The following is a 22,162-nucleotide window of genomic DNA, read 5'->3' as shown; positions in this document are numbered from 1 at the left end:
GAACAACCATCCACGCTCACACTCACACCTAGGGACAATTTAGAGTGTTCAATCAGCCTGCCACGCATGTTTTTGGAATGTGGGAGGAAACCGGAGCACCCGGAGAAAACCCACGCAGGCCCGGGGAGAACATGCAAACTCCACACAGGGAGGCCGGAGCTGGAAACGAACCCGGTACCTCTGCACTGCGAAGCCGCCGTGCTAACCACTGGACTACCGGGCCACATAGTGTTTTTTTTGGTTCCACCAATTGTCTCTCTATTTGGGATAAACATCAAGATGACTTTGACTGTTGAATAGAACCTACCTAGATTATAGGTACTATTTTGAATGCAAAATTCTAAATAGTTCCCAATTAGTGATGAATGAAAAAAAAATCCGGTAGCGGGCGTGCTAGAGCCTATTCCAGCTGTCTTTGGGCTGTAGGCGGGGGACACCCTGAACTGGTTGCCAGCCAATCGCAGGGCACACAGAAACGAACAACCATTCGCACTCACACTCACACCTAGGGACAATTTAGAGTGTTCAATCAGCCTGCCATGCATATTTTTGGAATGTGGGAGGAAACCGGAGCACCCGGAGAAAACCCAGGCAGGCCCGGGGAGAACATGCAAACTCCACACAGGGAGGCCGGAGCTGGAATTGAACCCGGTACCTCTGCACTGTGAAGCCGACGTGCTAACCACTGGACTACCGGGCCGCCGAGAGAGATTATCTTTTCTTTCAAATTTCAGACACACACACACACACAAAAGATCAAATCACATCACTTATCACAAGGGGATGGTGAAAAATAATGATTTATCCGATTGGTTGATCGTTAATACCTGGCTAGCTCGCCTTTTCTGGACTCTTCATCATCACATACGTGAACCCTGTCTTTGAACATTACAAGACGGGAAGTATGGTGTCATTGAAAGTTGCCATTTACGGGGAAGGAAAGATTCCAGTGGGATATGAACCGATTTATTCCCAATCAGATGTATTGCTCATTTCTGGTCATTTCTCACACTTTGCACTCCAGTGGATGTTTGACATGTTTTGTGTTGTGTGTGATTGTAGGCTCGACTGCGGCATTACGTCGATTTGCAAAACATGATGTTTAGTGAACACGGGAAGGATTATAAATTGAACATTGAATGTTAGATTAAGCGCGTTGATGCAATGCGCAGTTTCCTTATTGTTGTGCACTGCAGGCAGTGAGCGGGGACAGCATTAATACGTTGCAGAATATGGACGTGACTAATCGTTTATGTGCAGCTACTTACCGTTGTGGGAAAATGACCCAATGAATCATTTCGCTGGGCTCCGGTCACATCGATATGATGTAGTGTAGTGTATACTGTAATTACAAAGTAGAGATGTTTAAATTGGACTTATATTGCAACAGGGACACATTACTATGAAGGGTTATTCAATAGAATCAATAAAACACATTTTGATTTTATGTTTATGATGAAATATTTGGAGTCGCAACAAGATCTGAAAACCGGAAAGGGATATGAATCAAACGAGTGTGTAAACCGATTTCCTGCTTGTGCCGTACTCCATAAGAAAAAAAAAAATGGAAAAAGGTTGCCCACCACTGTTGTACATTAAAAAGAATGTATCTCCTTTCTCAAAGCAACAAAAAGATTTTATGTTTCCCAAAAAAAAGGGGAAAAAATGCTCCTAAAAAAATCTTTCACGTGCTTTTCATTGAACAGCAACAATACTGCATGTGAAATTCAACAGAGACTCGACATTGTTAAAGAATAGTTAATTAGCAGAAAACAAAAGTAAGAGGAATTGATATTTTCTTTCCCAGTGGTGTGTTTTCATTCATAAACATGCATTGAATGCCTCGGCGTTTCGCTTTTAGAGAACCTTCTGCTGATGTTTTGCATCAACGACACCTCATGCCTTAATGTACAGTACAGTGTCCGTGTATGGTATTGAATGTAAAGTAGTGTTATTTTGTTGGTATCGGTGTTCATATTTCAGAATGTGGAGGTCAAGCAAGTGGTGTGCAGTTTGAGTGCTTTAGTTTGAACTCGGCATATCTTCTGGAATGCTCACAACACAAAGCAAATTTAAGATTCTGGCCAAGATAAAGTGAAGTATTTTTTTTTTTGCAGCATCTAATGAAAGCAGGGATATAAAATTAGTTTGTTGCATTGACACCTGAATTATTCAAGAATTTTTTTTTTAAACGCGTGACCGCGGGAAATTACACTGGAAGTCAAAATTGTAAATAACTGCAAGCGAGATGACCTGTGTATTTAAGTAAGGTTTTCTATGGTGCATATTGAAATTTCTGACTTTGAATCTACAAATTTGCACTGCTTTGTAGTGAATAGTGAAAGTTCTATTCAAATGACATGAATCATCAGACATGTAGACAACATCAGGTAAAATTTAAAAAAAAATTAAAAAATAAAACAAGATAATCAAATTCATTCTAGGGCCCTTTTTTTGTGTTTGGGTGCTAATATCCCCGCTGCAGAGAAGCACAAACCAAAGGGAGCTTAAGCAGCACCAGGAATATAGAAATAGAGATATGCTGCACAATCACTATTGCATAGTTTAAGAGGCCTTGTTTGGAAATTCAGAAAAAAAGAAACTTTAAACAAAAAAAATAAAGAACTTGAATGTTTTGTCAGTGTTCCAAGCCTCGGTGACGTTTTCCTTAATAAGTCATCGGAAGGTTTTGGTTCTCAAATAGCTCTTTGTATTGTTTTATTGATCTGGAATTCTGTAGCATGTGTTCTTGAAAATATGTAAATAAATTTACTACATAAAACAATGCAGTGTCTGTTGCAGTTTGTATGTACAGTATGATGATATTCTTGGATATAGAGGTAACAACACTTGAAACTTCTTTCTATAAGACCAAAAACATTTGAGTGAGTCCGCACGGATTCTTGACCGCCTTTCTTTTCATTGTGTTATTATTAATTTATGGTTTTGAACTCTTTGCTTTTATATGTATGATTTTTACTTCATGCACAACATTTTGGATGCAGATATGGTTGTTTTTAAATTTCTCTACAAATGAAGCTGAGTTGAGAAATTAAAACAAAGGCAAGCGAAAAAGAAGATGGTGCTGCGACAGTTTCTCAAGCCTATGCCCTTTTTACAAAACAAACAAAGAAAATTGTCCAAGCATCAACACAAATGTCATCTCATTTAAATTAAGTAATTAAGTCATGAAAACAAATGTTTTTTTTAAACAAAAAGGAATGAATAAACAAGAACGCTACACCCAAATTAAGCCAAAACGAAATACAGTATACACTTTATTTTAGTCTAGGTTCATCTATTTAGTCAATACTGTCCTTTCAGGTTAAACATTCTTTTAAACAATGTAATTGACCACACGTGACCCTTTCCTTCCTTATATCCGGTGGTTTTGGTTTTGAAAAAGCTCTTTGTATTGTTTATTGATATGGAATTCTTCTGTAGCGTGTGTTCTTGAAAATATGTCAATACATTTACGACAAAAATAACGGAGCGTCACTTTCTATTTGTGTGTATGACTAGTCTTATATTTAAAGCCCCCAAAACACTTGTAACTTGTTTCTTTCTCTTTTTTTATGCGACTTGCCCAAAATAAATACGCAGAAAAAAATAAAATCATCGTTACTTTAGACTTTAATGCCTTTAGTGAGAAACAACCCAACACTATGCAACTTTATCAACACTAAAATGGCGACAAAGATAACATGAAAATTAAATCATAATAAAAAGATAAGTAGTTTTTGATGAAGAGAACCGCGCTTCGGAAAGCTGGCACGAACAACTTGTTGGGCGGGCTCGACTCTTTTTATAAATAAAAAGGAAGTTACGCCGTGGTGCGACAGGTGTAAAAACGTCAATCAACAGACGTTTGCAAGCTTGCTAGCAATTGAAACCGTTGCTGACGAAGACATCAGCCGCAATGCGAAGGAACAACTTCGGAGCAATGGTATGATTACACGTCGCACATAAAAGTAAATTAGAAGTTTTATTGCGTCGTGAACAATATTGGCAAGTGGAGTAAAGCGCGATGTTACCGATAGTTGCGAACTTCCGGGATGTTTCCTGCTGTCAACAAGGGCGTAAATCCGTCTAAATAAGATATCTTGGTTTACTCTTTTTGACTTGCGTTGTCGTATTACTGTTGTCACTTCGTCTGTCCGACCCGTTTCGAGGTTTATCTGGAAAATAATCAGCGAGCTATGCGATTTTGTTTCAATTTGCGGGTTTTATTTTTCCTGTCAAGCGCCAGGCTCGCGAAGACAAACAGCTGCTAGTTATGTCACAAATGAGATAAACAAATCGGGAGCCACTGATGCACACTAAAACAAGTTAGCCGCTAACGTAATGGTTGACAGCGATGTTCAACAGGTGTTTCCTCAAGTCCCCGAGTTACAGTTGCTAAACGGTACTGTATGTCTAATCTAACTGAACACTATTGTATTTTGCAGTCTTTGTTGCCCGTCTTCCTGCTCTTATGTGGCTGCATGTCGGGGTCTCACCTCACGGAGGCCTCAGACCACACCCTGAGCCCTGAAGATGCTTCTTTTTGCGAGTAAGTACAATAAAATAAGCACTATATTAGCATGGTCCAATAACTGGTTTGATAGTTTCCTGTGGTTTTAAAAAGTCAACATTATTACTGGTTGTCACTTTTTTTTGTTCCTTTAAGCGGCAACCTTGAGGTCCAGTACCCAGAGCTGCTTGTTAATGGATGCCTGATAGTTCCAGAGGAATTTCGAGAGAAACTTACCACCATCTGGGGAGCTCCACTTATTCGGTACCCTCACGCACAGGAGGTAAAACATGATCCGTGGTGTGTGTGTCAAATCCCAGAGAATAACAGTAACCATCAACAATCACATCTCGGATGATCTTGTAATTTCTATCATCTTGATGAAGAACAGATCGTTCAATTCAAATCCTAGAGGGATATTGATTATTTAACAAGAGTGAATGACTGGAAGTGTAAACGGAAGAACTTGAGGAGAGGAATTGCCCCCCGGTCGAGGTGGTGAAATAAAAAACATGGGAAGTGATTTAAATTTCATCTCAATAGTCAAAATGGGCATTCCCCCGTTTGAACACCAGAGTGCACTAATGTTTCATATTTGTTGTCATGTAATTATCTTCTGTACTAATCCAGCACCAGTGGGTGGTGCTACAACTTCATTGTTAGCGCCATAGTGGCAACGGACAAATAGACCATATTGTGATTTTTCAGTAACTTTATTTCGTAGGCAGGATTTAGCATCCTATGAAGGTAGCTACTGTTTTTTGAACAATTTACTTACACACATACTTATCTTTAAAAAAAAAAAGAACAATGCATGAGCAAGATCTGAGTTTAAAGCCCAGTTATTATGGCGAATAATTCATTCATCTTCCGAACCGCTTGATCCTCACAAGGGTCGCGGGGGGTGCTGGAGCCTATCCCAGCTGTCTTCGGGCACTAGGCGGGGGACACCCTGAATCGGTTGCCAGCCAATCGCAGGGCACACAGAGACGAACAACCATTCACACTCACACCTAGGGACAATTTAGAGTGTTCAATCAGCCTGCCACGCATGTTTTTGGAATGTGGGAAGAAACCGGAGCACCCGGAGAAAACCCACGCAGGCCCGGGGAGAACATGCAAACTCCACACAGGGAGGCCGGAGCTGGAATCGAACCGGTACCTCTGCACTGTAAGCCGACGTGCTAATCACTGGGCTACCGGGCCGCCCTAATTCTTAAAATGCAGAAGCAATTTGTTTTTGTGAATTTGTTTAAAAATTGTTTCATTCTGGATGTAATTTTTAAGTGTTACATCATGCATGCTTGTGTTGAATGTAAAAAAAGAGCTACAGTGGCATCATGCTGGCTCACGATCGAGATGTCCCAAGTTCAAAGCGCAGCTCATTTCTTTGTGCGCTTCGGCCTTCCTCCCACATTCCAAAGCATGCCTGTTGATTTGAATGAAAACTCTAAATCGCCCATAGGCGTGAAAGGTTTTTTTGTCAATATGAGATTGGCTGGCACCCAGTCCCGGGTCTATGTAACTGGCCCCTCGCTCAAAGTCAGCTGGCAGAGTTTCTGGCTCGCACACAATCCAAGGACTATAGAAAAATGGAGAGAAGTCGGATGATAACTGCACCCTGTCAACTTTTTCTGGGTCCCTGAAATGTTGTGAAAAAATTATGACTGAAATTATGACTAAAATAGTTGAATTCTAGCGGTACTCTGACGATTAGCGCAAGAGTAATTATCCCAGTGGTCGGCAAACTACGGCCAGCGGGCCGAATCCGGCCCGGTGGTCTTTTTAATCCGGCCCGCCGAAGGTTGGTCCACAATTAAGGTTCGATGTGAATGATTGCATTCATTTCAATTGGACTTGTAATGACAGGCATTTCACCGGCAGGTGGCGCATTGACTTGAAGTTGCAGAACAGGGGGGGGGGGGCAATCTGTTCGACCACCTAGTACCTCTGTATCGCTCTACTTCTACTGGTCTGATCATAACCCATCCACAGCGATGCACAGGCTAAAATAAGTAATCAACAACACTTTTGTCATTTAAAAAAAGTTTATGAAGACCGTACTTTCATGCTTTTGTTCTGTTGATGTTTGATATGGACTGCCAACAAATGCAATTTTTTTTTTAATGTACCATAGCTCGTGCTGACCTGGTCCTTCTGTCAAATTTTAAAAGCGGCCTCCGAGCCAAAAAGTTTGCCCACCCCTGAATTATCCCATCGTAGTTTTGTGTTGAGACCGATTGAGAGTGCTAAAGCACCCTATTGATGTTGACGTTAAAAAAAAAAATGTAATTGAAATCCAGCTGGATGTAATATATCGTCTGTGGATTCAAAAGCTAAGCAGTCCGGTTTGAACAGGATCTATTTCCCAAACCCCATTTGATCTATGATCCTATAATACTGACTGGACTGATTCACTGTTGTGACCAGACGGCAAAAACCATTACACGTAAAAAGAAATCAATACAAACTTTCTTCGCTTTGCAATGTAATTACCCCCCCCCCCCCCCCCCCCCCCCCCGCTGTTTCCCTGACACTCGAGCAAATTGGCAACGTTGAAGGGGGCTGCGATTGTCGCTCGTGTTGTTGGTGTGCCAGTTCACTACGCTTTCTGTCAGTGTGCCACTGCTATTCTCCGCCACTCAGCCTTGCAAACCTGTGGCAGCCGTACAGAATAGTGGCTGCTTCGGCTCAAATCCACCCACCGTGACACCCACTTCATTGCTGAGAAGGGAGGCAGGCCTGCCTGCTGAGTAATTGTAATGGAGTGTCTTGGGCACTCGGCCTTTAAACACACCCCTAAATACACAGAAACCGCTTAAGTCCAACACTTTGAAATTCACAACATATGCAGCCGACCACATTCTTTTTTTTTTAAAAGAAGGCTTTGTCTTTTGGACGTCGACTATCATGTGCAAGGAGCTCATGTGCTCCTGAATGGACCTGATTTAAGCCAGAATCAAGTGATAAAGTTTGTGTTTCATGTTTTTTTTCTTTTTGGGACTTTTGACCCCCTCAAACATAAACATGTTGGTAAAAAACTAACATGAAATGAGAATGCAAATATGAACAGGAAGTTACTGTGAAGCTTCTGTTAAGACGTGCTACCAGTTTAATTTGGTAGCGTTGTACATTTGTTATCGTTGCTTCTATAGGACACCTTAACCAATCTTTTTTGTGGTCAGAGTATCGGTGTGTGTCTTGTGTTGAAAGTGAGTCGCATCTGTTTGCGCTCTTTGTCAAGAGAGTACCGAGTAAAAGCCTGCTAATATTAGCTTCTCCGGCTAGCTAACTAGCTTGCCACCTACGAGTTAGCTGCCATGGTGTATCCGTGTGCTATGTTATAAAGTTGATTGCATTTTACGCTTGCTAGTGTTTTACGGTTTACTTTCTGTTTCAGGAATTTAGGGGTCATTCCAAATATATTTTAGTGTCAGTGGGAAGTTTTGTTTTCAAAACAAAATAAGCTCAACTGATCAAACACTCAACAAATCTTCCCATGAGTGTGACACAAGGAATAAAAATGTTAACAGTGGGACAAAAATGGGGTCGGGGGGAACGTTGGTTCTAAGGAACTGATGACAGAAGATGCTTTTTAGTGAGGTGGAGAGGTATTTTGATTACTTGGCCATACAATTGAAACGGATAAAAAGGCCTACCGGTACTTTTATTTTTTATTTTTAGCATGGGTTGTATTTTCTCCTATCATGATAGCATGGAAAGTCACAAATGTATGTCCTAAAACACTGAAACTTTAAAGTCACTCCAACACAGGAGTTTTGAGTCAGGATCAAAGCCAAAAGGGCTTTCAAATGTCTTTGCTTTTGGTCGACATTTGGATGGATGCAATGAGGGTTTAAAGCATGAGTGTGATTAGAGCTGCCTCAATGTGATGATCTCTTGAGCTTCTAATAGTGTTTTTTTTCCCTCTGTCTCTTTCTTTGCTGCTTTTCGCTCTCTGTGAATGATTTTTATGCTTTGCTAAAACATGTGGGGGCGTTGAGAGAGGATTTAAATGCAACGATCCTCCTCCTCTTATTTGTGTGTGTGTGTGTGTTTTGTTTTGGTGAATCTCGGCGTTCTCTTCTGCGAGCCTCTGATGACGACAGGGCAGCTTTAAGCCTGGCAGTGCCCACGGCAGCTTGCCGTCTCCGCGCTGCCCACTCTCCCCCATGTTTGGCATGCCGTCGACGCGAGGGTGGGGTTCCTCTCGCGCAGACCCTGTCATTCCCAGGAAAGCCTACACGTCCACCCATGCAGGATTCCTGACAGGCCCCCACATTAGGACTGGAACACCTTGTAGAATGAAAGTTAGGAAGACTACGGCGTTCGTTTCGCTAGGCTAGCAAATATGCATGATGCATTCGTATGACCGCAAGGCTCAACAACTGAATCATGTCCTGTAATGTTTTCCAGTGATCTATTTATTGAACTGAACTTGACAATTGTTAACAAATCTGACTTGGGGGGGGGGGGGGCGGGGGGGGGGGGGGTGACAAAATGTTTGATGTGCCACGTGTATTGGATTAAAAAAAAATATATATATATATATATATATATATATATATATATATATATATATATATATATCAAACCACAAACATGGAAAAGCAGAACGCCCTAGCTAATTAACTAACTAATTAACTCGCTATTAACTTTAATGCAAAGTAGATATTTCATTGTTTAAATTATACCGAGCAGCCAGAAGCTTTTCCATGTTGCACGAGTTCCATTTGCGGTTCTGTGATTATTATCACACCATCATCTTTGTCATCTCTATTGAAAATATAATGCCATGGAGAGGATAGTAACAAGTCGTGAAATTGATATTTTTTAATAGTCCATTACATATACTAATTAGACCCCCCCGCCCCCTCTCATTCAGTAAAGGGAAAGCTGGCATGCACGGCTAGAGATGGCAATTAGTCAGTAACTTGACTGATCGTAACCTTAAATTCGTTTGCCTCATATCTATACTATAACGGAAATAATTGCGTTTCTGCAACTCTACTTCAAACAAAGAAGGATCAACCCTACCGGTGATGCTCATGATAAGATGCAATCATTTTAATAACATTTGCCCACCAAGTTTACCGAGCTTGATGGCAAAGAGAAAGCGGCAGGTCCTGATTGGAAATAAAACGCCAGCCTGTGCTTCCTGGTTATTATTCAGTCGTCACACGGAAAGTCTTACCTTTTCAATTCGTATACATCGACGGGAAGCTCTGTTCAAACTCATAATGTGCAGAAGGAAATGCAACTGACGCTTGGATCAACACGCAAGATTAAATTTCTATTTTTAAGACTTACAGGAACGTAACATTTAGCAGGCAATCATTTTGTCGACTGCTCGGTGATGCTGTCACGGTAAAGTTTTGTTTTAATCTGGCCTTCTCAGGAAGCAGATGTGACCCAAAATATCAAACTTTCACTCCTTGTTAATTTGAGGCGTCTACTTCCTCATGTTAATTTTATTTTTTTATTGCTTAAGTACATTTCAGTCCTCATCTAAACTCTCTTCTGTTCATAGTTTGCATAATAACTGATTTAAAAACTAACTTTTAGGAAGGATTACCGCGGTGCTTACGCTTAAAACTGGGTTAATTTATTTATTTTTCGGATGCTTGACAGCCTCTTTTCTCTTACCAGCACGTAATCCCGAAGTGAAGTGATCACATGAAGTTTACTTTAAGACGCACATGCGTGGCTTAGTGGCACTTTGCCCAAAATGTTTTGTGGTCCGGCACAGGGTTTAGTTACAGATGTGTCCCAATCCTCTGATTCACCTTCTTTAAGAACAGCTTCGGGGCTGCTCATTATGCTTAACGCTCCATAATGCCTTCCCCTTCATCTCCCCCAGTGCTCTTATTGTCTTAACTCCGAGCGAGTGTTAAGGGAAAAACAGGTTAATACACATTTGGGAGATAAAATTAAGATGTTTGGGCTTTTTTTTCCCCCTCCACATGGGGAAAGTTTTTCATTGGCATATGAGGATTCTTTCATTTAGTTTTAGTTTGTTTTTTTTTTTTTTTTTGGTCCTGTAATTGCCGCGCAATCTTTTGACATTGCAAGTGGTGCTACTAATCAGGCCCATTGATCAACGTAAGGACAGTCGATGATAAAATTGCTCGGTCTATACATTAGAAGCCGAGGAAACGAGGTGTGGATTCATTGTTAATCCACTTAAATTAATCGTTGCAGTTCTCATTCTTCCATTTCCTTGAAGAGCAACACTCGCTCGGATCTGTAAAAAAAAAACCCGACCACCTCTCTTGATTTTGCAAAATACTTTAATTGCCTCGAAGGACTCGATGAAGAGATGATTTTTCACTTCTTAAGCTTTTGTCTCCTGGTCGTCCATTCGCTTTTTTTTTTTTTTTCCTTGCAGCAGCAGGTGCTTAAGAGTCTCTCAAAGTAAATGGTGACCTACACAAAATTGGCTACATGGAACCGGCATAAATAGGATAAAACGGCTGTGACCAGTGTGCTAAACCGTGGTTTTGTTGTCCTAAAGGTTGGTGTCGATAAATTATTAAGCAAAAGGTGGGATGGTCTTAGCAATTCAAGAAGCTTAAATTGTGAAATCTCAAAGAAGCTTGCGTTTTCATGAGCCAATCGCGTTGAATTTTTGTGGTGGGCTTGTTTGTTGATCACCTCAACTGACTAACGCAACTCCCCTCCCCGAATTAAAAAAAAAAAAAAACACACACAAGAGATTTAGGTGGCTTTTCAAAAACCCTGTATCTCGACATTTATCCATCTTAATCTTCTTAACATATTAAAGTGATTTTTCTCGACGACGGAGTAGCTGAGGTGCTCGGCACCCCTCATGGCGCTAAGACCCGTCAAGGCATTGTGGACATCTTGTGCTGTTGAATAAGAAGAGAGGTTGGGCACAAGTCAACCTGCTTCCGCAGAGCTGTGCCCGCTGTGAGCCAATTTCATTTTAATCATATATACAGAATATTTTTTTTGTTTTGGGTTCGCTCATTAGTCCAACTGTTGCACGCAGTCAGTGTTCTTAGGATCGGCTCTGCCAGCGCTGCCCACACTGTGGAGGTTTGGAGCTGAATTGAAAGCTTCACGGAGTAGGTGTTTGCAGGATTCTTTCTTTCTTTTCTTTTCTTTCTGCGTTTCTTTCTGGGAATGTCAGGAGAGCTGTCCATAATGAGCGACGACATGATGTCGCCGAATGCCATTGCTGGAGATATGAAGGGCTTTGTCCGACACTGTAGATGATGTGTTTAACCTTTTCTTTCGCCGTGACGCAAATCTGCATATCCGCACTGACTGTTCCAATGCGTTTTTCTGAAAGCACCATTTCAGCGAGCAGGCAACTCAAAGGTCCCGGTCAAATTCCAATCCGGCTCGAGTCCTTATTTGTCCTCGCGCTCTGTGGAAGTGCCGTAGGGAAAATGTGTTGGCTCGTTGCATCAGTTGCAGTGAAGTTTACATGTGGGGATATTCATCGTGGATGATGTCTGACATGGTATTTAGCCTGATGTCTGTCTGCGTTAACGCGGAGATGATGGGGGTGGAAGGGGTGGGTGGGGGGTGGCGACGGTCCAATAAATTGTGGCAATAGTTCACGGAAAGTACAGCTTCAGTTATTCGTCGGATTGTTTGTTTGTTTTGAATTCCTCATCGCCGACGTTAGTTTTCATGGGCAACTTCAGTGTTCCACCGCTTTTCATATATCACATGCCTCTCGGCTTTGTTCTAGTCTGATCTCTGTACAGGTAAAGCCTAAAAAGTTGACTTACTTCATTTAAAGTAGCACCCTGTAGTTGGTTCACATCCAGCCGTTCAAGTGTACCCATTTCCTCCTAATTTGGCGTTTGGAGAGCTGCTAAGTTGTCTACCCGCTCGAGTCACCAAACGTTGTACTCAATTATTCATTCATTCATTCATCTTCCGTACCGCTTGATCCTCACTAGGGTCGCGGGTGGTGCTGGAGCACATCCCAGCCGTCTCCGGGCAGTAGGCGGGGGACACCCTGAATCGGTTGCCAGCCAATCGCAGGGCACACAGAAACAAACAACCATTCGCACTCACACTCACACTCACACCTAGGGACAATTTAGAGTGTTCAATCAGCCTGCCACGCATGTTTTTTGGAATGTGGGAGGAAACTGGAGCACCCGGAGAAAACCCACGCAGGCCCGGGGAGAACATGCAAACTCCACACAGGGAGGCCGGAGCTGGAATCGAACCCGGTACCTCTGCACTGTGAAGCCAACGTTTACTTTAAAATCATGACGCACAAGGAAAAAGTAATCCTCCCAAAAATATTTGACCAAGTACTTGGTGAAGAAACAAGTTAGGCACTGAGTAACTGCTGAGTAGCTTTTGATTGATTATTTAGAAGGAAAAAAAACGGACCATAAAGGGGCAGTTTGTAGTGTTAAAAAAAAAGGTAAAATCAGTTCATGGCATGACGGAAGAATATTATTAAAATGATCTTTGAGGGGGGGAGACATCCCTTTCTGGCCCCGTCCTATGCTGAAAGTTAATTTTGTTAAAACTTGTCCCGCCACGACAAGCAGAGGGGTGTTGACATTATGTGTTTCACGGGAGTATTGACCCACAATTGGCAACAAAGTTGAAAAGAAGTGGACAGCTCTCAAAACAAAATGAAGGTACCATCAACACAACACTTCATCATCAAGAAGTCATCCTAGCGACGTAGCAGCCGTTGCTAATAACGTGCGTATTCTTACCGTCTGCATCATGCGCAAGCTTGCGACTCACGAGCCATTATCGTTTCAACGGCATGCTATTTTATGTTAGCGTCTGCTTGGTCGAATAGATGCGACCGTTCTGTGGTAGCGTCACCAGAAAGCCAAATGAAAAAAAAGTAAAATATTGTTTCGTAATTACTAGTATAGGGCGGCCCGGTAGTCCAGTGGTTAGCACGTTGGCTTCACAGTGCTGAGGTACCGGGTTCGATTCCAGCTCCGGCTTCCCTGTGTGGAGTTTGCATGTTCTCCCCGGGCCTGCGTGGGTTTTCTCCGGGTGCTCCGGTTTCCTCCCACATTCCAAAAACATGCGTGGCAGGCTGATTGGACACTCTAAATTGTCCCTAGGTGTGAGTGTGAGTGTGGATGGTTGTTCGTCTCTGTGTGCCCTGCAATTGGCTGGCAACCGATTCAGGGTGTCCCCCGCCTACTGCCCGGAGGCAGCTGGGATCGGCTCCAGCACCCCCCCCCCGCGACCCTAGTGAGGATCAAGCGGTTTGGAAGATGAATGAATGAATGAATTACTAGTATATTTTTGAATTCAAAATATCTCAAAAATATCATATTTAACTTAAAATGTACCGTATATAAGCAGCAATTAGCACAGCCCATCAAATATCACCAAAATTCTTTTTTTTTTTTTTTTTTTTTTTTTTTTTGGAACCTGTCCTGTACTTTAACTTAACTTTGACTGAACAGCCGTCAGGTGTTTAGTCTTAAATTATGTTTCCATATATGAAATGTTGTTGAATGCAAACCAGCACTTCAAGCAAACCATGAAGGCTTACTTCTTTTCATGTCGCATCCAATACAAGAAATTGATTGGAACTGGGTGGCTTAGGACTGGATTTTCCCGAACCATCGTATTTTACTGAACTTTTTTTTTTTTTTTCTTTGTCCAAATCCTATAGAGTGGCGCTTCAGGTTTTTGTTCTCTTAAGTGAAAAGTTGATATTGTTGTAGAGAGGTAGAAAGGAGCTTTTTCATGTGTGCGGGAATGTAGATTTTCTTCCTTCCGTGAAATCCTAATTGTGCCTCGGAGGCCTGCTAGGCTATCTGCGCTCGGCTCAACAGGATTTGTACGTGCTTGTGTGTCAGAATGTGTCTATTTGCTTTAACGTGCAAATAACCCCTTTCATTGCACACGATGCAGATTTATTTATTTTTATCATTATTCTTACACATTTGCCGATAGGCTGATCCTGCACATCTGCTCTTCAGATTTTTGCTCTCCGTCAAAAGGGGTTGAAAGTTTTGACGTTTGTCATCAATCATATTTGTGAGAGGCCTATTTTCAGGCCAAGCTTTTCTGGTTGTCGATTAGCGCGAGTTCATATTGCGAGGACAAGGGAAACGCGTAGTGGGTCACAGCAGCCCGTCTCTGGGTTATTTCTTGAATTATTGCTGTACATTTATGCAAATCCAGGAGAAAATCCTGTCTGCCTGCAGCAACATCTCCTGCTGCATTCGGTCTGTGTGAGAAAGGCAGGTTGCGGTTGACAGTCGAAAAGGAATTGCGACGACATATATGCCAAGATTATTGCTGTAGTCATTAATTGTTGCATGAAAGGGGGATTAGGATTACCACTCCTATAGAACACTCCCAACACCTGTCCTTCCTTAGATCTAACCACATATTTAATTTAATTAATTTATTCCCCCCCCCCCCTCCACCCCCCTTATTTCAGTATCGGTTCAAGTTGGCAAAATACGAGCGGCTGATTTATTCAAATGAATCATCTGCGCTGGAAATGATTCAATATGTGCCACATTCAGATGGGTGATATATTATTCCCCTTGGGGAGAGGCAAAGATGGAGCTGGAGCGCTTTTATTTGTGTTGTCTTTATCAGTGTGTCAAGCAGAAAGGCTGAGCTTGTTCTCTCTGAATGTACGGGCCCTTGAACCATAAACCTGTACCTCCTCTGATAACACTTTCTGCATTGTGATTATAAATGCCATTCTCCGTCGTGTTACCAGTGACGGCACTAAATATATCAAGACGCACAAAATGATCTGTCAGATGTTTTAACTTTTTCCATTTCAACCGGCTGTCCAAGCACTATAGCTAAACTATAGCACAATGCATTTTTTAAAAGACGTGTTGGGGATTTTGTGCAGAATTAAAAGACGATTTATTTGTTACTTGACATAGTGAGGCAGGAATGCACTTGTTTTTCTTTTGGAGGGGGGTGTAAAATGCGGAAACATCACTATCGTAGCTCACGTGTACACCCATTTCCCCCGATACCCCCGCGGTTGACTTGAGACCAGTCCGCGGACTACCGGTCAACTGGTTGAGCAGTCCTGGTCTAGAACATTTTTAAGAAAAATTACATTTTGGTGACACCTGACATGAATAGAGAAGGACCAGGGGCCAGGAAGGTGTTTGCAGAGCAATCCTGTGATTGATGACTTGGAGATTTGTCATATGTATTTGCGTTTCTCCTGTAGTTGAATCGAGGGCATTTCTGAAGTTGCCTGTAAAGTCAACTTCTATGGTATCCTTCTGTGAGGTCATAAAAAAAAATCAACCTCAAGATGTAACACTGTTGGGTTTGAATTCCAACTCTTGTTTTAGCCAAGTGCTCATTTCATTTTTCAATCGTGAACTGTCTGACTTTACCACCGCGTTTTGGTACAAGGGTCCCACCGACTTGTATGTTTGCAGCAGCCGCAAAGAGTGTTCCCTGAATTAGTCAGAGCCCAAGTGATGACATGGCCCTGATTGTCAGACGGGTGGGCTGGTGACACTGGAACACAGACGGCGCTTGTCTGTTTGAAATACTCTCTTTCAAGCTTCCAAGCTTTGGGCAGTCCTCGCTCTCCGAGTCTCCCGACACCCAACTTCGCCCACTGAAACGAGGCTCTTCCATACTGGAAAATCGGGCCCTGTCAACTGGCAGTCTGGACTACGTTCAGATGACACAACTCTCCCCGACGCCCCCCCTCGTTCCCTTCACTCTCCTTTAATAATCACGAGTTTTGCCACCCCATGTAGATGCCTTTTGGTCGGCATCCATGGATGGCGTCAATAGCATCTTCCTACACAACACTGACTGCACGGAGGGCACTAGCAAATGTGGGAATAATTTACACTTTCTCACTGTACTACCATCAGAAACCATAATTAATCATGATAGAAAAAATGTGGAAGCCATCTTGGCTGGTGAAACACACAGTGCCTGTGAACAGCCCTGACGCCTTGAACCACTCCGAGGGCCAAATAGAAATGGGTGTCAAGAGCACTTAGGACTCAACTCGCAGCGAGATTTTGTCTGCGACATGTTGTGTAAATTCTTGAAATCATCGATGCATGAAGCAAACTGCGAGTAAGGTCGACATTACGGCACACTTTTAAATTATACACAGCGTGACTCCATCATGGCTCGAATGAACTCTTTGGATTATGTATAACTGGCAGACAACAAATGTTCTGATGTAGATAAATATCAGCAGTGGGACACCCCCCCCCCCGCCCCCACCAGGCTTCAGAGGTTCACAATCAATCCATCCAGTTTCTAATCTATAGCATAAGTGAATAACAAAAATAAAACTAATTTTATGATGAATCAGTTAGAATGTATTGGACATGCATTTAACGACAATTCTTGGAGTTTAAATGAAAAGTATTGACCTTAAAAGTTAAATACAACTGAACTGTATTAAAGCCGTGATACTTTCATGTGCCACTAGAGGGTACCAATATACCACGAGTAGGACTGGTCACTGTTCTTGCTTGTCGTCATCAAGGTCGCTAGTGAGCTGAAGCCTGTCCCAGCTGACTTTGGGCAAATGTAGCCAAAGAACGATTCATGCTCACATTCACACGTGTTAGGAAACCGCAACACCCGGACAAAAATCTCCGCAAGCGCGGGCAGGACATTTACAGGATTTGCAGGACTGCGACCAAAGACCTCTTATCTCTGAGGCCGGGAAACGTCCTGATTCGTCCGCTTTGCTGAAGGGTTGAACTAAATTCACGACCAAAGAAATGGTGCCAATGTTATATGATGAGCATTTGTGAATTCAAATTGAAATTTTATGTTGACATGTGAAGCGATCAAATACCGTATTTGGCTCACAGGCCATGAGTTCCTCACCTCGGTTTAATAACGTTATGACAAAGTTTCTCGTTGGTGTATATTTATGATAACTTTCTAAAGTGATTGTTGCTTTTGAAGCAAAGGAAAAACATTCAATGTTGATGGAACAGCACGCTTTGACTTCAGAGCACGCTGCTTGCTTGACAGGGTAATTACGGCCACGAGTCCAAACGTTATAATTTACCCTGTTTGAATGTGCTCTGTTCTGATCAGCATCACTGCCGGCACATGTCAAAAAAAAAATACGTTGGCCTCATTTAGCATGGCGTTGATATGAAGTTCATATTCCTATGCGTTGCCTCTCAAGCACCTGTTAGTGGTGGTTCACCGTGCTTGAGCGTGCGCATTTGCAGGGATTCGCTTTCACGCCAGTGAGTAGGTGTGCAAAGCATCCACCAGAAAGTGTCGGAAGCCACAGCTAGCAAGATGGCATCCAGGGTGACTAATAAGCTTAACATGAGCACTGCTGTGGTGAAAGAAGTTGTCAGTATTGAGAGAAATGCAGAAATTGTTCCCTAGGCTGATACTAATTCCTTCCTAGGTAGTGAGCAAGCCTTGCCGCACGAGGCACTTAAGAACACGCTGAGCTTTGTTGGCGTTCGCTGTACATACAAAAGTTGTCAATACTCGGATCGAAATGTTGTTGGCATGACCGGCCGCAACTTGACACTCATTTCAATTGTTCCACTGGAACTTACTGATTAATTAGCGCTAGCTTCCTTTGCACAGAGTTGCGATTGGTTGCGTCGAGTTCAAGTTTCCAAGAGAGTGTATCGACACCAATGAAACCCCAAACGAAATAACGGCACTGAAAGCATAACGGATTCCGAACTGAGAAGCTTGTCAATGAACACATTTTTATTTGTATTTATTTATTTGTTTATTTATTTGTCAACAACGACAACCAACCACTCGGCTCGAGATGTTACACCGGCGTCTTTTACTTTACTGTACTTTTTTTTTTTTTTTAAACATTTTTGCTCAACATTTGTATGACAGTTACGAATATCATTGTGGTGCGTTCAATGTACCGCGGTGTTTGCAATTTACATAGTGCTGTGGGTAAATGGCAACATTTGTTCTGTGGCTTGTTTTTGATATTCCCAACCGTGGAGGCGTTCATGATGCGAATATCCAGAGGGGGAAATAGGAGGTTTCCTAGCTTTTGAACATAAAAATGGGATCAAGGCTGTTATTAATGAAAACGAGAGCCATCTCACCCGTAAGGTGGCTGAGTGACCTCTTCCATCTCCTTTTCATCTTTTGCTGTTCAGGCCCCCATTTTTTGATCGGGATTCAATTACTGCTGCCTGTTTGACCCGTTTTGACCAGAACCACTCAGATTGACTCCATTTTGTGACCCTTACAATAGTGCAGACGTCAATCTCCCTACTCTGTCGCGCCGCCAGCCTCTCACCGGTGTACTGTCTTCAAATTGAGACGGTACACAGTGGTGCCTTGAGATACAAATGATCTGACTTGTGAGTTTGTTATTTTTTTTTTGCTTTGCAAACATTTTAGAAAAGAGGGCAATGAATCCAACTCAATTCATAATTCAAGCAGCGTGTGTGTGTGTGTAATATCTGTGTGAATGGTTGTTTGATTGTGCGCACCCATAATGTCAGCTCACCCTTGACCCGAATGAGAACAAGCCCTGGAGAAAATTGATGACTGGATATTAAGGTTGTGTAGAAAAAAAATTAAGTACCACCTTTTGTCATCATTTGAAATTCTGCATTTTACACCTTCTCGCGTTTTCCAGTATTTTATCTGTATGAAGCGATCGATCTTCCATCCTTGCTCTAAGCTGCATCAGATGCTAGCCAAGCCCTCGCTGTCTCTTTAATCACAACACAGATACCTGTTAATTACCAAACAAGTTCAAATGTTTTTGAGACTTAAACTGGGATTTCAGAGTGATGCGTTGCCAAGCCCCGGGGTCGAGCGGCGTGCATGGTTGTTAACCATTTAATGAAACGGCGGCTGGCTCTGATTTAGATGAGGAGGGAGGATAAAGCAACGGGTGTATTAATAGGCCGCTACGTGGACGACACTGTTTGCTTATCGGGTCAGGGATAAAACGTGAACTTATAAACTCGCAGAGGGGCTTTCTCCATTCCTCCCCTCGTCTCGCTACCTCACAATTGCCCTTCGTGGTGTCGTCACTTAGCAGAGCTGCGCTCGATAGCATAGGCCGCTCTATGAGAGGAGCGATTAGACAACTCTCTGATTCTCATCCCCAGCAGAGTTCACTCAAAGGTAAGTCAGGAGTTTACATCCGGGGAGATACTGAACTGCTCTTTGTTCTTTTTTTCCCTAGTTGTCATTAGTGGCATTGGGTGGGAATTCCATTTTTAAAAATCTTTACACGATAGCAATATGGGCTGCAAAACTATTCACATATTGACTTGATTCAATTGAGTGTAATATTGTGCAACCTTCCATTCCAAAACCCCAAAACAAATACAAGACAGATTTCAAACCTTCGTTGTGGAAGGCTCATCAAACACCCGTTTGGAACATCCCGCAGGTGAAGTGGCTAACTGGGAACAGGTGGGTGCCACGATTGGCAATAAAAGAATCTTCCCTTAATTGCTCAGTCGTTCACAAGCAAAGATGGGGCGAGGTTCGCTTCGTTGTGAACAACTACATGAGAAAATAGTCGAACCGTTTTAAGGACAATATTCCTCAACGTACGATTGCAAGGAATTTGGTATACATCGTCATCAAAAGGCAAGGCCGAAAGCCAACATTGACTGCACGTGACCTTTTGATCCCCTGTCCAATGTGTAAAGGATATGACCACCCACAGGAACACCCACAGAAAACCTGTGACAGTAAATTGATTTGAGATGAGCGTATACCACGGGTGTCAAACTCGAGGCCCGAGGGCCAGATCTGGCCCACCACATCATTTGATGGAGCCCGTGAAAGCAAAGCAAACATGTTGACTTCTGTGATGACTGCTAAAATTTGTACCAAAATTTCATGTGTAATAAATACAAGAACTAAGTTTTCTTACCAAAACCCTCATCACAGTAACTCGAACTATAGTTGAATAAAACCTTATTCTTGACTTGGTCTCACAGTCATAACGACCCTCAAAGGGAACTTGTAACTATAATGTGGCCTGTGACAAAAAATGAGTTTGACACCCCTCGCGTACAATGTACGTGTATGGCATCTAGTAAGGTGTACCAAAAAAAAAAGCAACCCTTTAATGTTAAGGGTTTTACGATATTATAATTGGCGTCTCAATGGGAAAACGCATTTCAGTTCTAAGTTGGAAGTGAACCAAGGTTCCACTCGAAAGGTTCCACTGTATTTCATAGTTGCACACCTTCAGCCTCTCAGGAAGTGCCTCACAGGGATATTTCTTGAAGTGATTAGTACCCCTCTTAAGAGTAAAGAATTTAAGCAACCAAAGGCAAGCCTGATAATAGGATAATGGTGTATCCCCGAGGTGATTAATATGCTTTATTTGTGCACAAATCCTCATTTTTCACGATATGGAAGCTTCAACATGCAGAAGTGTAGCCTTCAACTTCTTAGGCAAACCTTGGCCCGGAGGAGAAGGGTCTTATGGGATTTTTATTTTATTTTCTTAATAAACATGCAGCTTCCGTAACCCTTAATGCAAAGCTTTTAGGCAACTAGGAGCCTGGCTAAGCCTAACGAGCTCTTTTATCACCGGGTTTTTTTTTTCTCTTCAGGTAGCTGGTAACGGATGTTTGGGCACGGACCATACGGTGTGATCCCAAGTTCCTTTTTTTTTGTTGGGGGTAGGGGTTAATCCCGAGAGGATCCACCCTGCATCTTTCCCACCTCCAGTTTGCATTCAGGGCCTTCGTATCACTCGGAGAGCTTGATGGTGCCGAGTGACACTTTGTATACCGTATATCCTCAAGTAGGCATTGTGCCCCATTTAGTCAAGAAGCCAAGTATAAAAACATGGTTGTTTTACATAAATTGCATTTCATGTTTAATATTTCAAAAATATAGCCCTATTACCTCAAGAGACTATCCTTCCCATCTAAATAAAAGTCCCAGGCCACCATTTGGTGTGTGGTGGGGGCGAGGGGGGGGAAAAATCAAAACACACAACTACTCATCATTTGATATCGATCAAATGAATAATAGCATTACAAAAAGTGAAACTTAACTCATTCACTCCCAAAGACGTTTTTAAACGTCTTTTCAGACTTGGTCCAGAATTGGCTGGTACTGAATGAGTTAATATAATTGCGTGGACTATAATGATTATTTCTCATTGGTAGCGATGATAACAGTCCATAGAGTTTCCACGATACATTTTTTTCAAGAGTCTGTCCCTCCTCCAGTCTCCACTTCTTTGAATGTGCTCCTGTTCAAACATATTTTGATACAACATTTAGTTCATTTGAGCCCTGTTAAATTATTTCAGATGGCAAAGCATGCATCTGTTTTTCCCTGGAGTCTTTCACACATATCTGTGCGCAATTAATGTGGATTTTGACAGATGGAGAGGGAAAAAAAAAATGTCCTCGTGTAAGAGAGAGCGAGAGAGAGAAGGGTACATGCCACAATGTGTGAAGTGCAAGCATGCAGGGATCCTCTCTTGCATTTTCTGCTGCCCGTGCCAGATGGACCGGGCGCAATTCTACCAGGTAGAAATTATTCAAGAGCCAAATATGCCCAGAAAGCATCAGGAATTACAGTTGACACAACAATGTCAACTGTTTAAGAAAATGTTGTCTCCATCCATGAAATATGCTGCAAATGGCTATTTCTTTGCGTGATAATTGTGACTGGGAGTCATGTTTAATT

The 22,162-nt window shown here is 42.3% G+C and overlaps 1 protein-coding gene across 1 annotated transcript in view; it reads left to right on the top strand.

Moving 5' to 3' along the window:
• Window positions 1-3,793: 3,793 nt before the first annotated feature.
• The window catches only part of LOC127601820 (phosphatidylethanolamine-binding protein 4), a 48,113-nt gene continuing 29,744 nt past the window's right edge, over window positions 3,794-22,162 (top strand). The window contains exons 1-3 of the mRNA XM_052067489.1: window positions 3,794-3,946; window positions 4,449-4,552; window positions 4,670-4,796. Of these exons, the coding sequence (XP_051923449.1) occupies window positions 3,920-3,946; window positions 4,449-4,552; window positions 4,670-4,796 (258 nt within the window). The 5' untranslated portion in view covers window positions 3,794-3,919. The remainder of the gene's footprint in view (window positions 3,947-4,448; window positions 4,553-4,669; window positions 4,797-22,162) is intronic.

Source organism: Hippocampus zosterae, chromosome 6, assembly GCF_025434085.1.
Source record: "Hippocampus zosterae strain Florida chromosome 6, ASM2543408v3, whole genome shotgun sequence".
In the NCBI taxonomy this organism is placed as follows: domain Eukaryota; kingdom Metazoa; phylum Chordata; class Actinopteri; order Syngnathiformes; family Syngnathidae; genus Hippocampus; species Hippocampus zosterae.
Note: the sequence above shows the minus strand (reverse complement) of the source record. Positions and strands in the feature narration are given on the sequence as shown.